Genomic DNA, 21,976 nt, shown 5'->3' on the forward strand with positions numbered 1-21,976 from the left:
GAGTCACACCTCACCTATTGTTACTTTTCAATTATTGCAGTGCGTCCATCTTCTCAGGTTTCCTGCCAACTTCCTCACCTTGAAAAAACGTAAATCACTATTTTTATGATGAAAAGTCATTATAAATTTAATTATAAAACTACATAGGATGCCAACTCAGTGATTTGAGATTTACAAAAGTAGTTATATCGGGCAAGTTTTAGGATTAAAGAGCTATTTATGAGAAGTCGGGCCCCTTGTGCCCTGTTGGCTTTGTTTCAGAGATATTTCCTTACCTAAACAGAGAAGCAGAATGACCACAGGTAGGCAAAAAAGCAATGGGAGCACCGTCCGACTTCCTGATGGCTCCCCCATTGACTTTGCCTGAATAAAGCTAGTCAGGAACTTTCAAAAAGTGACTGTAGCAGTTTGGTACCATTTGGGGCACATTCTATAAGCTTACTTGAGGTACCTTGATTAAAAAAATTGTTGCTGTATGGTGCACCATTTCACCCAATTGAAGGTTACAGTCAAACAGGCCCGAAAGTTTTAGTGGAATATATATGATGCCGGTTAATTCTGCTTCCTTGTCTTACATCCAAATACCGTGGATCAAATCTGTGTTTGATTTGGCAGATCCAGGATTGATTCAGCCAGAAATCTTTCTTTTTTGCTTTCTTTCTTTTTCTTTTTCTTTTTCTTTTTCTTTTTCTTTTTCTTTTTCTTCTTTTCTTCCTCCTCCTCCTCCTCCTCCTCCTCCTCCTCCTCCTCCTCCTCCTCCTCCTCCTCCTCCTCCTCCTCCTCCTCCTCCTCCTCCTCCTCCTCCTCCTCCTCCTCCTCCTCCTCCTCCTCCTCTCTTCTTCTTCTTCTTCTTCTTCTTCTTCTTCTTCTTCTTCTTCTTCTTCTTCTTCTTCTTCTTCTTCTTCTTCTTCTTCTTCTTCTTCTTCTTCTTCTTCTGTATATTTAAAAAAGAGGCTTGGATTAGGACTCTGGTTTGGGGACTTAATCTTTCTCTTATGCAGTCCCTGATCTGTGGTTGTTTTCATTTGTCTTTTTTTTTTACACAGGTAGTCCTCCACTTACAACTGCAATTGAGCCCAAAATTTCCTTTGCTAAGTGAGATGTTTGTTAAGTAAATTTTGCTCCATTTCGTGACCTTTCTTGCCACAATTGTTAAGGGAATCACTGCAGTTGTTAAGTTAGTAACCCGGTTGTTAAGTGAATGGGGCTTCCCCATTGACTTTACTTGTCAGAAGGTCGCAAAAGGGGATCACATCACCCTGGGACACTGTGACCGTCATAAATATGAACCAATTGCCAAGCATCCAGATTTTGATCATGTGACCATGGGGAGGCTTCAATAGTCGTAAGTGTGAATAATGGTTGTTGGTCACTTTTTTTAGGGCCGTTGTAACTTCAGACGGTCACTAAATGAACTGTTGTAAGTCGAGGACTAACTATAGTTTGTAGCTCAGTGTTTAATAATCCTCTGCTGCTCATCTTTATGATGTGTGAATCTACTAGATCTTGCCTTTGTTGTTCCAAGCTAGTCTTGGCGTGTTGTTTCAGCCTCAACGCTATTTAAACTACAAAATACCTTTCACAGCACTGTTTTCAAAACAAAATCGTGTGTGATCTGCATCGTATTACCTTAATCTGGAGGAAGCAGAACAGAATCTTCCCCGTTCGCTTTTGCTGTCTTTGACGCCTGCCACTGTTTTGAATTCTCTGTCGCTCAGTGTATAAATATGTTCATAATTATTTTGGTTGCGCTGAGCCTATTTTTCTCGTGGCTTATGTTGTGACATATCCCTCGAATGGCTTTCTGCTTTTTATATAACGTTTTCCAACTGGTGGTATTTATTGGTTAGGTTCCTGTCTTTAAGAGCTCCTGGTGACATCATTTCAGTTCCTTTCCCCCACCCCATTTTCCCACCCTCACAAGCCTGCCAGGAATGGATGGGCAGAGAGTGGCTGACCTTTCAAAGAGACCAGAGAGATTTCCGTGGCTAAGGGTGGCTTGGGAATCTTGGTCTGGCATCCTACTCACTGCTATGCGGTGGCTCAAAGTCTCACCCGGCTGGCTTTCATGGTTAAGGTGGGATTGGAACTCACCGTCTCCTGGTTTCTAGATCAGCACCTTAACCACTACACCAATTCATATTGCAAGCATAACTTAAGCAAATATGACTTACTAGCAGTTTGTGCTTTCAGACATATAGATCCCCTTTGTCTAATCAGATGTAAGGTTTTTAAGTGAAATGTGGAGCTATTATCTTTAGGCAATAAAACAGTTCCTTCCTTCCTTCCTTCCTTCCTTCCTTCCTTCCTTCCTTCCTTCCTTCCTTCCTTCCTTCCTTCCTTCCTTCTTTCTTTCTTTCTTTCTTTCTTTCTTTCTTTCTTTTCTTTCTTTCTTTCTTTCTTTCTTTCTTTCTTTCTTTCTTTCTTTTTCTTTCTTTCTTTCTTTCTTTCTTTCTTTCTTTCTTTCTTTCTTTCTTTCTTTCTTTCTTTCTTTCTTTCTTTCTTTCTTTCTGAGTATACATTCCCGGCCATACTAACTCTTGATTAATTGTTTTCCACAGAAACCAAAGCCTAAGCCTCGACCATCTATCACAAAGACTACCTGGGAGAGCAACTATTTTGGGGTGCCTCTGACCACTGTAGTGACCCCAGAGAAGCCCATTCCCATTTTTATTGAGAGATGCATCGAATACATTGAAGCAACAGGTAAGCAAGAAAGCCGTGTTTTAATAGTTAAAGTTGGTATTTAAGGCGAGTAGCAGCCAGAGAGTAGCAGGGCCACATTGCTTAAGTGGACACACCCGGGTCTGTCAAAATGTGGGGGTTTTCCTTTTTTTTTAAAAGTGTGATATGCCTATTTCAATGACAGGTCCTTGGTGCTCTCTGAGGTTGGTTGGGTTCTTGCAGACATTTCATTACCCAAACTAGGTAACATCATCAGTCCAACTAGTTTGGGTAGTGAAATGTCTGCAAGAAACCGACCAAGATCAGAGAGCTTCAAGGATGTCACATTTCAATACTTTACAGATATTCTTCTTTATTGGTACATGTTTTAAGACACACACTTCAGTTTTCATCTATTTCTTTCTTCATAATGAAGGGAAACCACTACTTTTTTAAAAATCATGGGCAGAGGGGCTCTGTGGGGTACAAAGTGAGGAAATGGGGCCACTTGTGGCTCTGGAACCATGGGTTGTCCACTTCTGGTTGGAGATCCCAGCACTGTTTTGGAGATGGTTGATTTAGGATTATTATCCTGAGGTTACAGTCCTTGGTAATACGGAGGAAATCTCGGAGTGTCGTTCTGCTTCAGTTTCTCATGCTTTCAGAGCAACTTCGTAATTTTTGGTTGCTGAAATTGTAGAGTGTGCTCCCCTTCTGCTAAATTGTGATAATGCTCATACAGTTAAGGACAAAATCAGCAGCTCCTAATTGGCAGGTTTTTGTTTTTTTCCCTGTTTCTGCCTCACTTCAGGTTCTCACAGCCTGCAGCGATGGAGCAAAATAAAGGGTTTGTTTTTTTTATCATCCTTTGTCTTGTGAGCAAATAACACACTATTAAACAAAATCCACTGGGACACCTACTGCCTGCCTAAGCAGAAGAAATAAAAAAATGAATTCAGGACAGGAATAAATCCGAAAGTCTCAGCACGCTGGTTAGGAGACCGAAATGATTTGTCCACGTAACTATTGAATGCAGTTTAAGCTAAAACTGCTTGGGAGACATGATGTATTCTGGTAGGAGTTGAACTTGGACTTCAAAGTGTTCTGTGGATGTGGCTGCCATCTGTCCTTCCCTTGGTTAATTATGTAGAGATAACCTTTGAACTGCCGGGAGAGTTTTAGGCGATCGCGTCTTGCATCACTACACCTGTTCTTTGCTGATTCTTACTGGCGTGTCACGCAGGTAGAAAGCTCTTTTGATGTTATCCCAAAAGCTGCAAAACTCTTTGGAGAAGAGAGGGGGGGGTTTTCATTCAGCTGTGTTTATTACATTAAATAAATGGACTTACACTAAATAAACAACATATATGCAATTCAAATAATTATTATAGTTAATTTTTTTGCATTGGCTCTTGGAACTCCATGAATAAAATGGGACATGCTGCATTTTTTGTGAAGGCTTAAACCAATTGTAAGGGCCTCTCCCCTCTAAGTGGTAAGTCTTCCAAACTTCTTTCCTTATCAGTTCTCCTCTTTACTGCATCAATAATTGACAGCCGTGTCTAACCGTGGAGGTTCAAACAGAATATGAATCTTTTTATCCCTTGCAGCTACAGCAGGTGAAATTGGATAGCATCTGCCAGCTGCTTAATTATTTAACTATTAGCCAGGTTGATCTGGAAACCTTAAAAGACATCTTTGCATTGCATATGCATATGCATATCCCCCGTAGGATAAACGCTTGGCAACCCTCAGGGTAAAATCGCAAAGCTGACTTTTGGCCACGGAATATTTGCTCTTATTTCTAGAGAAAATCAGAATTTCAGATTAGTTATTTGGATTGAAATGTTTGTTTTGCCTTTGAGCCTGGTTCTCACTGGCTCCTAAGAGCTTAGATCTTGACTGCCTTCATTTTTGGGGCACGAGTAGTATTTGCTTGTGGCTTGGAGGGGCTGTTTGTCAAGATCACTCGTTTGATGGCTGGATGAAGTTCCCGTTTGCTAATCTGTCAGTTTAAAAGCAAAGTTGCAGGTACTCTTGGTCGCTGCTAATACATTGGATGTTCTTGGGGGAAGCCAAACAGCAGCCGGCGTTCTGCTTAGGTGTCTGTTGAGGGCATGAACATACCTAACACACAACTTTTCGGTGCTCTGTTCCCACCAACAGGGAATAAAGACAAACTGAGAATGAGGTTCAGGTAATCCTTGACTTATAATATTTCATTTAGTAACTGTTCAGAGTTACGACAGCACTGAAAAAAGGGACTTGCGACCATTTTTCACGCTTATGACTGTTGCAGCATCCTCCTCATGGTCATGTGACTTACATTCAGATGGTTCATATTTACGATGGTTGCCCTGTCCCTGGGGGGTCCCGTGATCTCCTTTTGCGACCTTCTCATGAGCAAACTCAATGGGGAAGCCAGATTCACTTAACAACCATCAGCTGCAGTGATTCACTTAACAACCGTGGCAGGAAAAGTCGTAAAATGGGGCAAAACTCACTTAACAAATGTCTCACTTAGCAACATAAATTCTGGGCTCACTTGTGGTCGTAAGAAAAGGCGTATGTGTATTTCACAAGCAGGATGAAAACCCAAATAGTAAATCACTTTACACAACTGGTTGCTCTAGAGCAGGGTTTCTCAATCTCGGCAATTTTAAGACCTGTGGACTTGAACTCCCAGAATCCCCCAGCCAGCAAAACTGGCTGGCTAGGGAATTCTGGGAGTTGAAGTCCACAGGTCTTAACATTGCCGGGGTTGGACACCCCTGACGTTACAGAAAGCTTTTAAACCACGTTGGATGCTTCTTGAGAGTTAGTTTCAAACAGAATATCCTGCAGACAGAGCATGGTGCAACCCTCCCTGCACTGTATCCGATGCTTGACATGCTTCCTGTTAAATCTGTTCTCCACGTTCCCTATTCCTCTTCTCCCCCTTTTACCTGCCTGGTAACTCTGAGAGGCACATCATTTTCTCCTGTGCTCGAAAGCATGTCAGAGCAATAAGCCTCTTAGCGGATATAATTGGGAAAGAGTAAAAAATAATAAGTTGGCTTGTATTGAATGCTGCATCGAGAGATAGAAACTCTTCTTAGTGTGGACTTTGGCAGAGAACTGCACACTGTGGCTGTGTTAGCAGTGCCAGATGCTAAGGAGGCTGCAGAATAATAAAAAAATTGATTACTTTTATTTATGCCTCTGTGTGTGTCTGTCTGTCCCTGTCTCTGTTTCTCTCTCTCTCTCTCTCTCTCTCTCCCCCCTCTCTCACACACACACCCGTTGGTCTCATCAGCGGTTAAAAGTGTTTGAAGATGGCCACTTTCATATAACCTCCTCTCTTGTATGAAATTAATACTACATGATTTAAATATTAAATTCACACAGAATGGATTAACAACCAATAAAATAGTGATCCATGATGTTATTTCCTTAATTCTAATAAACCCCAGATTACAGTATGGTATAATTTAACACAGAGAATATTTTTGGAAAGAACGAAAGAGATTCAGATACGTATTTTACAAGCCAAAGTTTATGTGATTGCATATCTCATATGTTTCATTTTACTAACTGGAAATAAGTAAGAGTGTCAAAATATTTGTTTTTCACTTTAAAAATGGCCTGTCTCTGTCTATTAGAAGAGATGTAGTGAAATTGCCTCGTTTTGCACTTCTCATTTTTTGCACTATTTCTATATAAGGTATCAATCAGTTGAACTGAGCCTGGATTATATTGAAAAACTATCTTTAAAGTTAGACAGAGAATAGGAAGGAGGAACTGAAAAAGTAAAAATGTAGCATTTGTGGGATTAATTTAGTGGGGTCTTTTTTTCCCCCGAAATAAAAGAAGGAATTTTACTAGAGTGGTTGGCTCCATCAAGCATTACTTAGTATGATGGCCATGACTCAACATGGTGAGTTTGGGCTTAGTTAAACAAAGGAAACATTGAGGTATTTTTCAAAGCAATCTTCCAAAGTTCACATGGTTACCATCTGCAAATGTCTTGGAGAACTTGGCAATGCAACTGGAATTCAGTCTTCTGCAATGCCATAGAAAGATTGGGCTGCAATAACGAACGGCGTGGAGAAAATTTAACGGGTGACTTTCAAACCCTGGTTTATAAACATGTGTGGGATCGCAAACTCTGTTTTGCTCTCTCCCTAAACTTGTCTGTAGTTTGATTTACCCATAGTTTGGCATTTCGTGAACTTTGGCACAACGATCGATCATTGGAGGACAAGTTTCTGGATCAAAGCTGTCTGGTCCCACCATAGTCTTTGGTATCTACATGGGGGCATGAGTAGGGCACCAACTTTCAAATCACAGAGTTGGAAGGGACCTTGGAGGTCTTCTAGTCCAACCCGCTGCTCAAGGAAGAAACCCTATACCATTTCAGACAAATGGTTATCCAAATCTCTTATTAAAAATTTCCAGTGTTGAAAGAACCACAACTTCTGGAGGCAAACAGTTAAATTCCTCCTTAGTTCCAGGTTGCTTCTCTCCTTGATAAGTTTCCATCCCTTGCTTCTTGTCCGGCCTTGCAGTGCTTTGGCGGATAGGTTGACCCCTTGCTCTTTGTGGCTGCCCCATCTATTTTAGAAGATAGCTAGGCTCAACACCAAGCAACTTTGTGAGGTCCCAAATCTAATCAATTCAATCAGTTTATTGCTGCTGCCATCCTGGAAGACGTTCTGCCAGGGGCCAGCGCCTTCAAGCCTCACCAACTCCATCCTTGCGCACCAGCTGTTCCTTTGCAGCTCAGGATTATTTTCAATTTTCCCAAAGTGGCCCGGTTTCCCTTTACAAGTTGCACTGCTGCTCCAAACCATGGTTTGGATTTTTAAGGCATGATTATGAAAATGCTGGCTAGGGAATTCTGGGAGTTGAGGTCCACACGTCTTAAGGTTGACAAGGTTGAGAATCATTGGTCTAGAAATTGCTGTAACATCACGCAGAATCTAAGCCTCTGTCATTAATCACAATGCCAAAATAATGAAACTTGCAACTGAAGTTCCAGCCTTTCATCTGTGGCATGCACACCTGTAAAGGACCAACAGGAACAGGGTTCCGCTGAGAAACGGCGCAGATTGAAAGCAGTATGATCTCTTGGAGCTGATCCGATTCTTTGCCTGGCAGGAGAACAGTTAGACTGTCATCTATTGTGTTTGACCATTGCTCTGCCCTTGTGATGACACCGACACATCCGAATGTGAACCGCAAGGAATTTTTTTTTGCTACCTGATAGCAAAACACAGAGGATAAACAATCGGACTGGCAGGCCCAGGGAGGTTGTGAGAAGTTCCTTTTTCCCCAGTCCCCAATAATCGTCACATTTTTATGTGGCTTCCTTGGATCTGTTAGGATTGAAATCGGAGAACAGTAGCTCTTCAGGGTAGAAGGCTTGCGCTCACATCGGCCCAAGCAAGAGCTGTTGACATCCGAAAAGGAGCTGGCATTTTTATGAAGGCCCCATCAGAATTTCAGCCCGCTGATGTCATGGACTTGGAATGTGGTAAGACAAGAATAGATACCAGGGCACAGATTTAAATAATAATAATAATAATAATCAAGAGATTTGCGGAGTTTTAAGAATTGCTTCAAAGTGGTTGTTTTCAGTTAAGAAGTTGCAGACTGGAAGGAAAACTAAATCCAGGTGGTTCTGTGGAAGGATTGTTTTACAATTTAACCATTTCTTTCTTCGAGAGTGGCATCAACTATCAAGTGAATGGTGCAGTTGTACTGTAGAGGTTATGTAAAATCTCTCTAATACCGAAACAAATTTGGCCTTCTAGGGCAAACGTTGACAGCTTTAAGACATGTGGACTCCAACTGCCAGAATTCCCCAGCCAGCTGTGCTGGCTGGGGAATTCTGGGAGTTGGAATCCACAACTCTTAAAATAGAGTTGAGAAACACTCCAGGGTTAGATTTCAAGAAATCTATGAACTTCAGTGGGAAAGAAAAATATCTTCATTTTCACTGATCTCTAACTGAAAGTTAGCTTGTGTTTTTATTGATTTAATGGATTAGAGGAGGGAAAAGCCATATATATTGTCATATTGTGTATTTTGAAATACTTTGATCACTGTACTTGAGCATAATTTGTTCCTTTATAGCACAATCTATGACATATTTAATGCATTTAAATAATCCCCCCCAGGTGGTAATATGTTTGATGTTGGCTAAATGCATTTCTGCTAGTTTCTCTGAAACTGAAGCTACCTACTTTCATATTAATCATATTTCACGCACATTTGAGGAAAAGTAAATTCTGTTTGTGCTGACAGATCTTTGATAGCAAATGGCACCTTAAAATGTTTCTAATTTAGTTACAGGCTTGGATCAATTAGACATTTTGATATTTTTTTTCAGGAATATTTTTAATATTTTCTAACACTGCAAGAAGGCGACTAAATATAGGACGGACATCGAACGGTGTTGAAAAGCTGATTATCTGTTTTCACAAATGAAATGTTTACAGAAAAACACAGATTTGTGATGCAGTTTATTGCCATATTTAGGCTAAAGTTCCTTGAAAGACATGATGTGGAAAAGAGCAGGCTATAAATGTATGCTTTGGGAGTAAGCTAGCTTGCATCCTTGAGTTTTTTGCTAGATGAGGATTTTGTTTGTTGGGATGGAGTCCACCTTGATTGGGATAAGCTGTTTTACAGCCATACTTTGACTGATATTCCCATTTTATGAAATGATAAACGAAGAGCTGAGCAACAACTGAGATAAGAGTTGAACAGAAATGTGCAGATTTGTTAAGATTTTTAAAAATCGATGATTATTACGTGTTTGCTTTTGAATGTTTTCTGCTGTTCCCGTTATAATGGAATAACAGAGTTAAGAAGGGACCTTGGAGGTTTTCTAGTCCAACCCCCTGCTCAGGCCCATTGCAGACAAATGGATGTCCAATGTCTTCTTAAAAACCTGCAGTAGCGGACTACACACAACTTCTGGAAGCAAGTTGTTCTGCTGGTTAATTGTTCTCACAAAACCCTCCTTAGTTCTAGGTTGGTTCTGTCTTGGATAATCTTCCATCCGTTGCTGCTTGCTCTGCCTTCAGGTACTTTCAACCTACGTTGAAAACTTCCTATTCCTACCTCTTCCCCCCAATTTAAACTTTTATTTCCCTCTGTCAATCATTACCAGGGCAAATAACACTGGCTGTTAATTTGCATATACAGTAAAACAATTGTCCTTCCATCATCCAGCAGCAGCAGCAGCTATATTTGGAGGCCGTTTGCTGCCTGCAGGAAGGATGGGGAGGCGTTGCCGCATAATGTTCAGCTTCTCACAATTGTCCCATTCTGAAAACGGCCATGTTGGATGGAGTAACTCGATGGGACACTGTGGGCTTCTCTGTTGAATAAAAGGGCAGTGGGGGGAAGGAAGGCCTCCGTTCCAAGAGGCATTATTATATTTGTCTCTTCCACTGGCGGAAGCCCGTTAGCTGCCCTGTGACAGCTTTGCTCTGGGCATGACTCTGATGAATGGAGCGTGTGGGCTGGTTACAGGAAGCCGCTGGGGATTGGCGGCCTGTAAGAGGGCCTGCCTTCCGTCGGTCCTCTGGGTTCGTAGAATCCCATTCCGTTCGCCTGGCTGAAAACCGAACGGTTGCAGGAAGTGGGCCTGGCTGGTCTAGGGAAGAGAAGGACCAGGGGAGGCAGGAGAGCAGCCTTCCAACGTTTGAGGGGCTGCCCCATAGAGGAGGAGGAAGGGGGTCAAGCTATTCTCCAAGGCACCCCGAAGGCCAGAAGAATGGATGGAAACTGAAGAAGGAGAGAGATTCAACCTGGAAACAAGGAGAAACTTTCTGACAGGGAGAACAATCAACCCATGGAACAGAAGCTGCCCTCGGAAGTTGTGGGAGCGCCATCACTTGAGACTTTCAAGAAGAGATTGGACTGCCCTCTGTCAGAAATGGTGTAGGGTCTCCCGCTTGGGCAGGGGGTTGGACTAGATGACCTACTAGGTCCCTTCCAGCTAACACTAAGCAAAGTGTAAACTTCAAAGGACGTTGCCTTAAAAATGATCCGTGACTCCAACTGGGCTCTCAAGTGAACGTGGACAAGGCTGTCAGGGGAAGAAAGGGGTGAATTTCTCTCCCCTCCTGCCCCAATGTTGCTTGGTCTCTGTGCAGGGGGTCCTGGACTTACAGTTGTTCATTTAGTGACTGTCCAAAAAATAAATCAGCACTTAAAAAAAGTGGCTTATGGCCGTTTTTCACATTTAACGATGGTTGCAGCATATCGCCCTGGTCACGTGATCAAAATTCGGGCGCTTGGCAACTGACTCATCTTTACGACAGTCGCAGTGTCCTGGGGTCACGTGATCCCCTTGTTGCGACTTTCTGACAAGCAAAGTCAATGGGGAAGCTGGGTTCACTTAACAACCATTATCAGCTGCAGCGATTCACTTAACAACTGAGGCAATAAATAAAATAGGGAGAAACTCACTTAACAACCGTCTTGCTTAGCAACAGAAATTTGGGGCTCAATTGGGGTCGTAAGTCGAGGACTACCTGTAGTGTAAAGGGACAGTTTACCGCGTGTAATTTTAAGCCCAAATTAAACCCTGGGAAATTGCATTCACGGTTTCTTGTATAATAAGTATTTTGGATTGCCACTGAAGGGGTCGGTTGCCTGTATCTTGCCTGCTTGTGAATCAGATGTGTATCTATCAACAAAGAGGCTTGTTTTTGGCACAGAAACAGGGCTATTGTAATAGCTCACCTGCTGTTCTCAGTACACAACGCCTGCCTAGTTTTGTGTGTGACAAGGATCGAGTGTAAAACAGGATTTTATAACATAAACATGGAAGTGGATTGCAGGAAATATTACTAAACATTGCTTTCTCACTGCACCAAAGCTGAGAGTAGCGCTCGCAATCGATGGTATGATTGGAAGGAAGCTACTTCTGGCTCGGATTTGATGGCCATTTTTGTTCCTCCTGGGTGTCTCTAAGACCCCTGTATTACTTGCTGGCTCTGGTGAAGCCCCTCTTCCAAAACCTGCTTGTTTGCTATGTACAGCTGTGCATAATCTGGTCTTTCAGAAAACCCCTGCCTCATTTTAACTCCTTACATGGGTGGGCATCTCTGCCTATCAACCAGGGATTAATCGCATAATCGCAACTGGCAGTCAGGAGTTTTTAAAGCCATTGGGGATCTCTGTCCTCTGAATCAACCTTGCAGACTCTCCTATTTGTAATGTACCTTCCTTGAATGGGAGATAGGCAGCCCTTTGCATTTCTCTCGAGGGGACTTCTTGGAAAGCAGCAATCCAAATTTGAAGATGCTAAGACGCTGAATTGCTCACCAACAGGTAGATTGATGAAAACCTTCCTGCAGGTACCAAGAAGGATCATGTGTGTCCTTCTCCTGGTTTCTTATTAGCTTTATGGTGGCTTCCAGATTTCCATGCCAGCTTTCTTTCCACTCAATGCCCTCTCGTTTAAAAAAAAGAAAGCCATTAAACTTTCTTGAACTTAAAATAACCAGGCACTCTGAGATTTATGCGTCAGGCTTTCTCGTAAGCTTGTAATCTTTACTTCAGGCCCAGTAAGATAAACCAAAACAGAAGAAGCCAGGGAAGAGAGGCTGTTTGCTAAACACCAGGGGAGATTCTGGCACAGGCAAGTTTTAAGCCAGAGCCAGGTTGTTTAATTGCTTTCTTTGGGAAGAAAATGCTCCCATATTGAAGTAGATACAGGCAATCCTTGATTTATGATCACAGTTGAGCCCCAAACCTCTGTTGCTGTAAGCAAGGCCATTGTTCAGTGTGTTTCCCCCATCTTATGACCTTTTGCCACAGTTATTAGAGAATCATGCGGTCGTTAAGTGAGAATCTGGCTTACTCCATTGATTTTGCTGTTGGAAGCCGTCTGGGAAGGTTACAAATGGTGATTACATGACCCTTTGATCACGTGACCACGGGGAACGCAGCAGTGGTCGTAAGTGTGAAAAACGGTCATGTCTCTTCAGTGCCGTTGTAACTTGGAATGGTCACTAAACGAACTGTTGTAAGTCGAGGACAGCCTGTAATCACAGAGGCGCTGTCAAAGTAGTTGGTGGACCTATATTTTTAGCACTTGTGCTTTGGATTTGGATACTTACAGTGACCAGGTGTTTCATTCATACCACCCTCTCCTCATCCTCAGATTGCAAAAAAAAAAACCGCCTTAGCCATTCGTTGCAAGTCATTTATAGCCCCTTGTAATTAGGAAATATAATTTCAACCCATTTCTGCAGGGGGGTAAGGTTAGTACAGGGTTCCAGTAATTATACTTTTAGCTATCATTATCTCCCCACAGCATCTCGGAGCAATTAAAATCCACCACAAAGGTATCCTATAAACAGTTACCGCCACACGGTTATACGTGATAGAGACAGCAGAAAGGCAGAATGTTACTCATCACCACCGTTTCTACCTCAGTTTGTTTTTCTAGTTATAACCTCCGCTGCTGGTTCATTTGCTCTGGAGTTCTTTCTGCCTTTTTAGCAATTTAAAAGAGCTTTAGTAGTGGGAAGGAACCAAGGGACACTAATGATCGAACTGCTGGCAGTGGGCAGAGTTAGCCTGCCATACTCATTTCCCTTGAATGCAGTGCAAATTTAATACAAAAATCACACTTTCCTCGGTGTTTTGGGGTCTTTGGTGCTCCCTGAGCTGTGTTGTTTCCTTGCAGACCTTTCATTACCCAATTAAGTAACCTTATCAGTGCTGGAAGGGAGGAGAAGGACTGTGGGGTCCTTGGTGCTTTGTGAGCGTGGTTGTTTCCTTGCAGATGTTTTATGACCCAGATTATCATTTCTAGAAGGAGGGGGGGAGGACGAAATGACTGCGGGGGTTTGGTGCTCTTTGAGCTCGGTTGCTTTCTTGCAGATGTTTCATGACCAAAATAGGTAACCTCATCAATGCTGGTGAAATCATGACTTGCCTAGACTCCGTCCCTGTCTAGGCTTTCCGTCTTCCCTCAAGTATTTCTTCCCTGGTAATGCAGTCTTCGGAGTTGCACTTTTCCTCTGCTCTAACCTTTTCTCTCTCCCTCCCCACCAGGGTTGAGTACCGAAGGGATCTACCGGGTGAGTGGAAACAAGTCCGAGATGGAAAGCTTGCAGCGGCAATTTGACCAAGGTAGGACCTGCAGCCTCTGCGCTTTTCCCTGAGAAGGGAGAAGCCGTTCAGGAACGCAGTCACGGTTTGCGAGGAGGCGGATTATGGGGGGTGGGGTGGGGGGGGGACTCTTGATTTTAACTTTTTTCTGGAAGGCCAACCAACCTGGAGACAGAGGCACCTCCAATGGGAGGCCATTCCAGAGGGCCCCCTTGCGGAAGCCCCCTTGCGGAAAAACACAGCTCCCGAGTCGGTCCCCCCACCAAAGTGGGGGACAACCTGCTGCTTTTCCCAGCAGGATCATAACACACAGGTAGTCCTTGACTTACGACCAAGTTGAGCCCACAATTTCTGTGGCTAGGTGAGCTTTGCCCCCGTTTTATTACCTCGGTTGCTGCAGTTGTTAAGCGAGTCATTGCAGCTGTTCAGTTAACAACACCGTTGTTAAGGGAATCCGGCTTCCCCGTTGACTTTGCTCGTCAGAAGGTCACATAAGGTGACCACGTGACCCCGGGAGCCCTGCGACGATCATAAATATGAGCCAGTTGCTGAATTTTGATGACATGACCAAGGGGAGGTTCCAGTGGACGTAAATGTGAAAAATAGTCGTAAGTCATTTTTTTCCAGTGAGATCACTTTGAACAGTCACTAAATGAACCCTTTGTAAGTCAGGGACTGCCTGTAATTGGAGACATTCTGGAGAGATTCTGGTCTTAAGAGATAGCAATAGCCCTTAGACTTATATACCACTTCACAGTGCTTCAAAGCCCTCTCTAAGCGGTTTACAGAGTCGGCCTGTTGCCCCCAACCATCTGGCTCCTCATTTGACCCACCTCGGAAGGACGGGAGGCTGAGTCAACCTTGAGCTGGTCAAGATCGAACTGCTGGCAGTGGGCAGAGTTAGCCTGCAATACTGCATTCTAACAGGAAGGAAGGGAGGGAGGGAAGGAAGGAAGGAAGGTTGGTTGGTTGGTTGGTTGGTTGGTTGGTTGGTTGGTTGGTTGGTTTACAGAGTCAGCCTCTTGCCCCCAACAATCTGGGTCCTCATTTTTACCTACCTCGGAAGGCTGAGTCAACCTTGAGCCTGGTGGGATTCGATCTGGCAAATTGCAGGCAGCCGGCAGTCAGCAGAAGTACCCTGCAATACTGCACTCTAACCACTGTGCCACCTATATCTTCCTTTCGATTAAAAAAAATGTTTAATTTTGTATTAAATTCGCGCTGCATTCTACTCTCAAAGTGTCAAGGGAAATGAGTGGCCACTAGGGTCTCTCTTTTAAATTGTCCAGCCTTTGAAGTAACTTTTTAGCTGGGGCTTTCCCCTCTCTCTCCTCCCTCCCCCCCCACTTTTGCTGGTCTTTCCTTTGCCGTTCTTTGATAGGCAGGCCTAACCCCTGAACCCTCTCCTGGCAGATCATAACCTGGACTTTGCTGAGAAGGACTTCACTGTGAACACTGTGGCTGGAGCCATGAAGAGCTTCTTCTCCGAGCTGCCAGATCCTCTGGTACCCTACAACATGCAGATTGAGCTGGTGGAGGCCCACAGTGAGTAGGATGTGCCCACCCGCCACCAAGGCTGCCGGCCTCTCTTAGAACGCCAAAGGGAGAAAAACCCCTCGTGCTCATTTTTGAAACAGAACCCACAAAGAGGACTAGCGACCCTTGCTTGTGAGCTGTTGAATTTCCAAATTTGCGTGTGTCCGGGAATGTTGTTGCCGTAGAGCAGAGGTCTCCAAACTTGGCAACATTAAGACTGGTGGCCTTCAACTCCCGGAATTCCCCAGCCAGCTATGCCTGCTTTTCTCTCTCTCTTAATCTCCTAAGGTGGAGAGAGATTGCAGAGGAAGGGATCGCAAGAGGGTTAAGCTATGCCGGCTGGGGGATTCTGGGAGTTGAAGTCCATAAGTCTTAAAGTGGCCCAGTTTGGGGAGCCCTGCCGTAGAGCGATGGGATTCCGTGGCTCCACCTAGAGTTAGAAACGAAAACAGGATGGAAAACGGACAGCTGAAGCAGCATCGTCTAAGCTTTCCCCTGCTTTCTTTATTATCTTGGTTAATCCACTCAGAATTCTGGGAGTTGAAGTCCCACCACCCGTCTTAAAGAAGCCAAGATTGAGAATCCCTGGTCTGGGAAGCCTCCGTTCTGTTTCCAAGCTGCCCTGCCAATGTTGAAGTCCAAACAGACCCCGCACCCACCCTTTTTTCCCCCTTTGAAGCCAGCAATGCCGCTGTTGACAATCCTGAATTTCACTGCAGATGCACTTAAAATTGTCGGAGCTCCAAATGGCTCTTTAAATATTTAACTGCGTGGTCTATCTAAGTGGAGTTTGGCGTCTCTGCTTTAGAAGCCGTCTCGGAGGGACTCCTGACAAAAGATGCCTTTGCTTTGGTTGCTCTAAAAGATGCCTTTTTTTTTTAATTAAAAAAATTAAATAAAGCTCAGATCGCTATCCTCTCCAGTGACGGATTCACCCAGTGACGTTGGTGCATTTTTAAAAGAAAAAACTGCAGAACAGAAGCAAAGGCTCCCGTTGACTTAAGGAGCTGGCTTCTTCGGCACGCAGCCTCCGGTAATATTTATTGTGGCTGCTGCCACAGACATCTTTAATGCAACCCTTTCAAACAAAAATCGGAGGAGTGTGGTTTAACTTTATTACCGTCAACATCTTGGGCTATTATTGTAAGGTGTTAGCAAGCACAAATTAAAAAGCAGAGATGTGATAAGTGGAAGAATTCACCATCCTGCTATCAGTGCAGATAATAAAATACCAAGGAACCTAACTATTAAAGCTAATTAACAGGGTCATAAAGGGTTGGTAAATAAAAATGCAAACGTGTGTGTGCTAATACTAGGCTGCTAAGCAAAGTGCTGTGTTTGTGTGTGTGTCTGTGTGTTTTGTGTTTCTTCCATTCCATTGTGTCTTTATTTCTGGAGACCGCCTTGGCTAGTCCCTGCAGTTTTCTTGGCAAGGTTTTCCAGAAATGGGCTGCCATTGCCTCCTTCTTAGGGCTGAAAGAAAATGACCGGCCCAACATCACCCAGCTGGTTTTGTGCTGAAGGCCGGACTATGCCTGGCTCAAAGCATTACATCACTCCCAACAAAGCAACGTGCCTCCTGCAGAAGCGGTGAATTCTCCAACACTGGAAGTTTTTAAGAAGAGACTGGACAGGCATTTGTCTGAAATGGGACAGGGTTTCCTGGCTAAGCAGGGGGTTGGACTAGAAGACCTCCAAGGTCCCTTCCAACTCCATGATTCTATATCGTATTTCTATATTATACCTGGATTTTTCTGGGAGCGCTTGGGAAGACTTGGTTACTCCAAGGGCCGCTGAAAAGCTAATTTCCCCCTTCCTGGTTTGAATAGAACGGATTTCATACAATGTGAGGCTTTTACCTCGGAGTTAGCCCAGGTCCACGTCAGTTCAGTCCTGCCAGCAATTTGAGGTTCTTGGGATTTGGGGAAGGAAAATGCAAAGAAAGTTGTCTGATAAATGTAGGTTTATAGTACCTGATACCCCTTGCAGTAGTGTTTTGGGAAGGAAATTAATTTTAACGGCCGTATGTTCCTTGTAACCTTCAGCAGATTCGGCCGAATAAACTTCTCGGGTGTTTTGATTGCCGTTTGTAAGGCTTTCGTATTACCAGCTGGCCGCCTTAGCTTGCCCCCTTCCCTAAAACAACTTTGTAGGGGCAACCCTGGATGATATTTGGGGGGCGTGGGAGAGGCCGGGGTAAGCAGGTCTATTCCCTGAGCAGGAGCTGCTCGTGGCTCCCCCTGGATGGAGCTCCGAGGGCGAAAAGCACCCCTCCACCTTCTTCCTTCTCTCCACTTCCACAGAGATCAACGACCGAGAGCAGAAGCTGCACGCGCTCAAAGAGGTGCTGAAGAAGTTCCCCAAGGAGAATTACGAGGTCTTCAAATATGTCATCTCTCACCTGAACAAGTAAGCGGCCCCGGCTCCTCCTGCCCCTCCTCCTGAGGTGGGCTGGAGCCCTTGCCCACACACCCCCACACACACCCACACCCCCACGCCCCGGATGTGCCTGGAAAGCTAAACCCGCCGGTCGTTTGACGAACCCCGTTGGGACAGCAGAAGCTCCCCAGGGGGAACCCCTTCCCCGACATTCCTCCTGGCTAAGCCAGGGTCCTTGCCCCTTCTTCTTCCCAGGGCCGTTGTAACTTCAAACGGTCACTAAGTGAACGATCGTCAGTCAGGAACCGCCCGCAGTTGGGACTCTGTGCGGGTTGCTCTGGGGAAGCGTCAGGCCCCCCTCGGGGAGGGGTGGGGGGCGAGGGGGCGGCTCTCGCCTCCCGTGCCTGACCCCCCGCCCCCCCCTCCCGCCCTTTGTGCTTGCAGAGTGAGCCACAACAACCGCACCAACCTGATGACCAGCGAGAACCTCTCCATCTGCTTCTGGCCCACCCTGATGCGGCCCGACTTCAGCACCATGGACGCCCTGACCGCCACCCGCATCTACCAGACAATCATCGAGCTCTTCATCCAGCAGGGCTCGTTCTTCTTCTACAGCCGGCCCATCGCCGAGCCCCGGCGCCACCCCCAGCTCCCCTCGGCCCTGCCCGTCAGCACCCCCTTCCTCCCCTCCACGCCCGTCCTCGCCCAACCCTCCCGCCCCAGACGCCGCCCCCCTCGCCCCAGTCCCCACTCCAGTCCCTGCTCCCGCCGCCCCTCCAGGCCGAGCAGCACACACTGTGAACCCAGGCCGGGTCAGGAAGCAAGGCCCCTCCGTTGTGACACGCAGAGGACGAGACGACCCGCCCCGGCGCCTCCGGGGCCCGCCCTTCGCCTCCGCCGCTCGGCTCCAGACTTCTTGTTGGGCTGAGCCACGGCGGACTGGCGCCTTGGACCCCTCTGGAGCCTGGCTCGGCCTCGGGGCTGGCCTGGGAGGGCACCCTGGGGGTCCCAAGCAGGAGGAGGCGGCTGGGGAGTCCGGAGCCCTCCTCCCAGGCGAGCCCCCTTTCCACCGGGATCTCCTCGGACCCGAGCCAGAGAGGCCGGTTTAGCCCGGTTGGGGCGCTGGACCCGCTGCCTCCTCGGCCTCCCTCCGTGCGTGGACAGAGAGGACTGTGAAGCCAGAGGGGGCCTCCTCCCCTCCCTCCCCCTCTCCCCCCCTCCCCAAGCACATTCCAGGAAGGACGGAGGCCTCTCCTGCAGTGCTGGACATCTCACCTCAGCCCCGTTCCTTTAGACCCCTTGGCTGCACCCCCAGGACAGCGGCTCAGAAGGAGAGGTGGGCCCACGAAGGCTGCCTGTCACGTCCTCTTGGCCGGAACGTCTCGGACACGGGTGGGGGGGGGAGGAAGAGTGCGGCGCGTTGGTGGCTGGCAGTTTCCTGGGCAGGGCAGCAGGGCCACCTCCCTGGCCGTGTTGTCTCCCTAGGGCAAATCACGGCATCTCTCTCACCACCCTCTTCCCCTCCCTCCCTCCCTCCCTCCCTCGCCCTGGAAGGATATTGGGGTTAGCACTTAGCGGAGGAGGGGAGGGGAGGGGGAGGCACATGTCCATTTGCAAAGAAGGTTCGCTGTTTGGTGGCTGGGCCTGGGGTTGGACTCCTTTGGAACACTACGTTGACAGAAACACTGTTGTTCGTTGTGTGCGTGTGTGTGTGTGTGCCTGCTTGGGAGCAAGTGGGCAGAAGCATTGCTGGCGAAGAGGGAGCAGGGCGAACCTGCAGGCGTCCCTTTCTTTCACCCTCCCCCCACCCCATCCCCTCCCTGGAAAGGGGGGCAAAACAAGGCGAGTGAGGAGGCCGTTTCGCTTGAGCCTCTGGGAGGAGCCGAACCCACCGGGGGGCCCTGGAAGAAAAGGTGGGGGAAGACAGACCAAGGGTTTCCTCCTGGCCACCTTGGCGCAAGTGCCACCCTTGGGGCAGTTCAGGGGTTGCTGCCCCGCCAGGAAGATGGCGGCCCTGCCCTGGGAGGAGAGAGAGGCTGAGGGTGGGCAACGCTTCAGACCCCTGGGCAGAGCCGGTGAGGCCGGAGGGACAACGCTGAGTTCCTGCCATGGTGCCCTTTTCCCTGCCACCCCTTGGCACCTCCCCAAGCGGCAGCTGTTCCATGCGTGGCGGGCCCCTGGGGGAAGGGACTGGCGGTCCAGGGGCATCTCCTCTCTTGCCCTGGAAGCCTTCAGCGGGTCCTGCCAGCCCTTCCCCCTGGGGGCATCTCCCTAGCCCGAGGTTGGCACCAAGCCGGTGGGGAGGGGGCTCTGATTTGGGAGGAGCTGCAGGCGAACCACTCGGGAGGACCCGGTCAGCGTTTCTGTGCCAGGGATGTGAAGGGGGTTGATTGTGTATCAGCAGTGCCTGGTAAACTGTGTGTGTGTGTGTGTGTGTGAGGGCGTGCGAGGGGCATAGTTGTTCTCATCAACAGGGCAGTTTTAACTGGAGTTTCCACGGTACCACTGGGGGGGGGGAGGGCGGGGGAGCGATCCCTAGGCCATCCTCGCTATCTTTTCGCACTTTAAAATGAAACCTGTGGTCTGTTGCTGTTTTTAAGCCTTTTCAAGGATACGTGTGTTACATTCATTGGGTGGGAGTGAAATTCCGGTCCTTCTCCCACCCACCCCCCATCCCCCCTCAGCCCCCCCCCTCCCCCAAAGTCTCTTCCACTTCCATTCTGCTTCCTGGTATCCAGAGCCCCCCCTCCTCCTCCTCCTCTTCCTCCTCTCTTCCACAATCTCTCTCTCTCTCTCTCTCTCTCTCTCTCTTATAAATAAGCTGAATTATGTACTCCTTATTTTAGAACCACATTTAAAAGTTGTATCTGTGTCAGAATCGTGTGCTTTGAAAGCCCCTCTCTGCAAGCATTCCTCCCTCCTTTTTATAACTCTCACCGCCTTTTGTGTAAATAATGGGAAACGGTTTTGTTTTTGAGAGGACTCTGACAAGGACACCCGGCCCACCTCACCTCCACTCTGCCTGCGCCAGGTGGAAAAAAACAAAACGTGTCAGGAGGCCGAGAAGGCTGGGGAAAAAATTTCCCTTCTGACCACCTGAGCTGCAGCCTTTGGGCTGTGGATCCCAATGGGGGGCTGACGTGGGCGGCGGGTGGGGGCTTTCCCCCCTGGGACGGGGCTTCCCTTCGGCACACGTCCAGTGCCGCTGTGCCTTCTTTGCAGGTGTGCTAAAAACAACCACGACCGCCACCCTCCCTGAATTGCTATAGCGGCTCTCGAAATCCGGGCCGGCCGCCTCCCTTCTTCGGCCCTTCGGCCCCTGGCCTCAACACCCAGCCCAGAGCTGGAACGTTGGCAGGAGAGAGGAAGGACCGGAGGCCGCTTGGCCCACGCACAGGTCAGCCTGTGGCCTTAAGATCACGGGGGGGGGGGGGAGGCGGGCCAGTTTCCCAGGTGTCTGAACCACCATCGGAGCATCCTTGCAGGGTGGCAGTTGCTTCGTTCGCCCGTCGCCATTCCCTCTTCTTGGACCAGTTGGCATTGCACGGCCCTTGAACTGGGCCAGGTGCCTCCAAACAACCTACCTACCTTTTCAATTTCCGGGGCCTTTTAAAAAAAAATATATTCTTTTGGCCACACCTGTCTCGCCCAGACAGGTCCTTTCCCCCTATCCAGAGGACGGGTGGCCATCAAACAGGGCTGCCGGCTGCCACTGAAACCGTCTTTTCTTGGTCCCTCTTCTGCTGGGCGCTGCTGAGGGCCGGCTTTTCCATCGCCCTCCCGTCCCCAAGACGGCGGCAGTGCCTGCGCATTCAGCCGTGCGCCCTGGACAAGTTCCCCTTGCGCTTTTACGGACACGCCCCGCCACCGCGGCCTTGCTCCCTTCGAGCGCACGGCTGGGCTCGGTTCTTTGGCAGCAAGGGGCACCCAGCAGGCGGGTGGGTCTCCATTCCTTACGAAGGCCCCTCGTTTTTCCCCTTGCCCCGTGGAAAACCAGAAGCGCCTTGAGGCTCTCCAGCTCTGGGTCACCCCCCACCCCTGCCCCCCAAATGCAGGCTCTCGGGCTGGGCTACGTTTTGAAAGCCTTGTCTCAAAAAAGGAAAGTTCTGAATCGTTCGCCCTTCGGTGACGTAGCAGTTCAAAGTCTCCCTTCGCTTTTCTTTTAATTTTCCTAGAAGTGGATCACTTCTGACTTTGGTTCCCCCCTTTTTTTTATTGGTTCTCTAACCAGCCGGTGGCTTCCCCTAACACAGAAGGTCAGTTTGTCCCCAGC

General features: G+C 47.4%; 1 protein-coding gene across 1 annotated transcript in view; it reads left to right on the forward strand.

The window, feature by feature from the left end:
- ARHGAP35 (Rho GTPase activating protein 35) overlaps positions 1-18,614 on the forward strand; it is a 43,504-nt gene extending 24,890 nt beyond the window's left edge. The window contains 6 exon segments of the mRNA XM_026690638.2: positions 2,562-2,706; positions 13,732-13,809; positions 15,202-15,333; positions 17,628-17,733; positions 18,148-18,413; positions 18,416-18,614. Coding sequence (XP_026546423.2) covers positions 2,562-2,706; positions 13,732-13,809; positions 15,202-15,333; positions 17,628-17,733; positions 18,148-18,413; positions 18,416-18,504 — 816 coding nt within the window. The 3' untranslated portion in view covers positions 18,505-18,614.
- Positions 18,615-21,976: the final 3,362 nt, after the last annotated feature.

The sequence above is a fragment of the Notechis scutatus genome, chromosome 8 (genome assembly GCF_049901735.1).
Source record: "Notechis scutatus isolate UNSWTSFEM ecotype Mainland chromosome 8, rNotScu1.2, whole genome shotgun sequence".
NCBI lineage: Eukaryota > Metazoa > Chordata > Lepidosauria > Squamata > Elapidae > Notechis > Notechis scutatus.